At 36.6% G+C, this 2,042-nt stretch overlaps 1 protein-coding gene across 1 annotated transcript; it reads left to right on the forward strand.

The window, feature by feature from the left end:
* Window positions 1–2: 2 nt before the first annotated feature.
* On the forward strand, window positions 3–1,832 carry LOC121812927 (tripartite motif-containing protein 16-like; the record flags this gene model as incomplete). Its single annotated transcript, XM_042216164.1, has 1 exon — window positions 3–1,832. A coding segment is annotated over one exon (675 nt), but the record flags the coding sequence as incomplete, so codon positions are not given.
* Window positions 1,833–2,042: the final 210 nt, after the last annotated feature.

The raw sequence follows: 2,042 nt of genomic DNA on the forward strand, positions 1-2,042 counted from the left end.
GTCCTCTGAGGTACTTTGAGGATGTGACAGCAGCTGTGTCAGAGACCAGAGATAAACTACAGGACATTCTGAGAGACAAATGGACAAACATCTCACTGACTGAAGTGGATGTTTTACTGTCACCACCACAACCAGAGCCAAAGACCAGAGCTGGATTCTTAAAATATTCACGGGAACTCACACTGGATCCAAACACAGCACATTTAAATGTGGTATTATTTGAAGGGAATAGAAAAGCAAAAGCAATTAAAAAACAACAGCCTTATTTTGATCATCCAGATAGATTCACTAAATGGTATCAAGTCCTGAGTAGAGAGAGTTTGACTGGACGTTGTTACTGGGAGGTGGAGTGGAGAGGGAGTGAAACTGATATAGCAGTCTCATACAAGGATATTAACAGATTAAGGACAACATTTGGATATAATGATATATCTTGGGCAGTGCGCTGTGACAGAAACGGTTATGAATTTTGGCACAACAAAGTCCAAACTGTCCTCTCAGGTCCTCGGTCCTCCAGAGTAGGAGTGTACCTGGATCACAGAGCAGGTATTCTGTCTTTCTACAGCGTCTCTAAAAACATGACTCTCCTCCACAGAGTCCAGACCACATTCACTCAGCCGCTCTATGCTGGATTTTTGTTTTCTGAAGGAGACACTGCAGAATTCATTAAACTGTAAAAGATAGAAGATGCAGTTAGTTTAAATGTGTCTTTCAGTTTCCAGTTTCATTGTTATGGTGTTTAAGCTTCACATAGATCACCTGTCAGTCACTCTTTATAAGTTCTACTTTCAGATTTTATTAATTGTCTTCTAGTTAATTGTTGTTTTTGTTTGATTTGGCGCTACTTACTGTGTTTGTTTTGCCAAAGAGGCTCTCACTGCTCATGATTTTTATTCAGCAAAGGTAACATTGTATAGTTTGGTTTGGAAATATTTTCCGGATTTTACTGATTTCGCGTTTGAACAAAATGAAGTTTTAAATCAGGGCTGAAGCAGTTTTTTTTGTCATATATGCTTAAGTGTGTCATTATCATTCTTGTTTCCAATATTGTCAGGGAGTATTCTAGTAATATTTTGTATTATGGTTTATATTCAGGTTCATTTATAGTCTTAGTTATTCTATTGTGAGTTTCTCTTATTCCCTGTTTAGCTTTTGATTATTAGACTCCCGCTTGTGTCTTTGCCCTCTGTGTCTCTCTCTTTGTGCTGTATTTATATATATTGAGTTCTTGTGTCTTGTTTCCCTCCTCGTGTTTCATTCTTTGTTCTCCAATGCTTGCCATGTGTATCCATGTTTCCCCAGTCTGTCATGTCTCTCTTGTCTCCTCTTTCACTCCCTCGTACTCTCTCGGCTGCCTTTCCTCTACTCCTGTGTTATGTCCCTCTGTTTCCTGTTTGTCGTGTTTCCATGTTTGGTGTGTCTGGTTTTGCTTCCCGAGATGAAATGTAAAAAAACTCATGTGTATCAACAATGGACACGTGTGGAACACAGTTTGTAAAAGTTTGTGTCTGAAGACCTTTGCATTTGTTTTCATAGTTTTTAACAATATTTTTGTTAAAACGTTTAAATCAACCATTAATAGGGACTTAAAAAAAGCATATACCACTTCCCTGTTTGCAATATTCAAGACGATTTAAGAAATGTAGTAAATGTAAATGCAAATGTAGTAAAGACAAAGCTGGAATCCATATTAAAAAATCAAGTTTGACATTGTTTTTCTAATCCAGTGCATAACATTTGGTCTGAGTGGTTTTTTTTTTGGCTGTAGCAAACAAATTATTTTGATGTGATTTTGCAAGCACAGAAGTTGTCAGCTGATAATAAAAAATAAAAAAAATCCTCAAAATAAAAACTGTTGGAGTTTAGTTTAATTATTTTCTTACATCAGATCAAAATCTAATCATGTATTTAACAATTGCAGTCTGCCTGTTCAGTTTTTCTACTGAGTATAAACACACAGGAAGAGATAGTTTGAGAACATAAGAGTACATGTATGACCAGTGAGGGATATCATGTACTGAAATCGAAAGCATAAAGCTCTG

Source organism: Haplochromis burtoni, unplaced genomic scaffold (assembly GCF_018398535.1).
Source record: "Haplochromis burtoni strain Fernald_Lab_line unplaced genomic scaffold, NCSU_Asbu1 Contig_942, whole genome shotgun sequence".
Lineage (NCBI taxonomy): Eukaryota > Metazoa > Chordata > Actinopteri > Cichliformes > Cichlidae > Haplochromis > Haplochromis burtoni.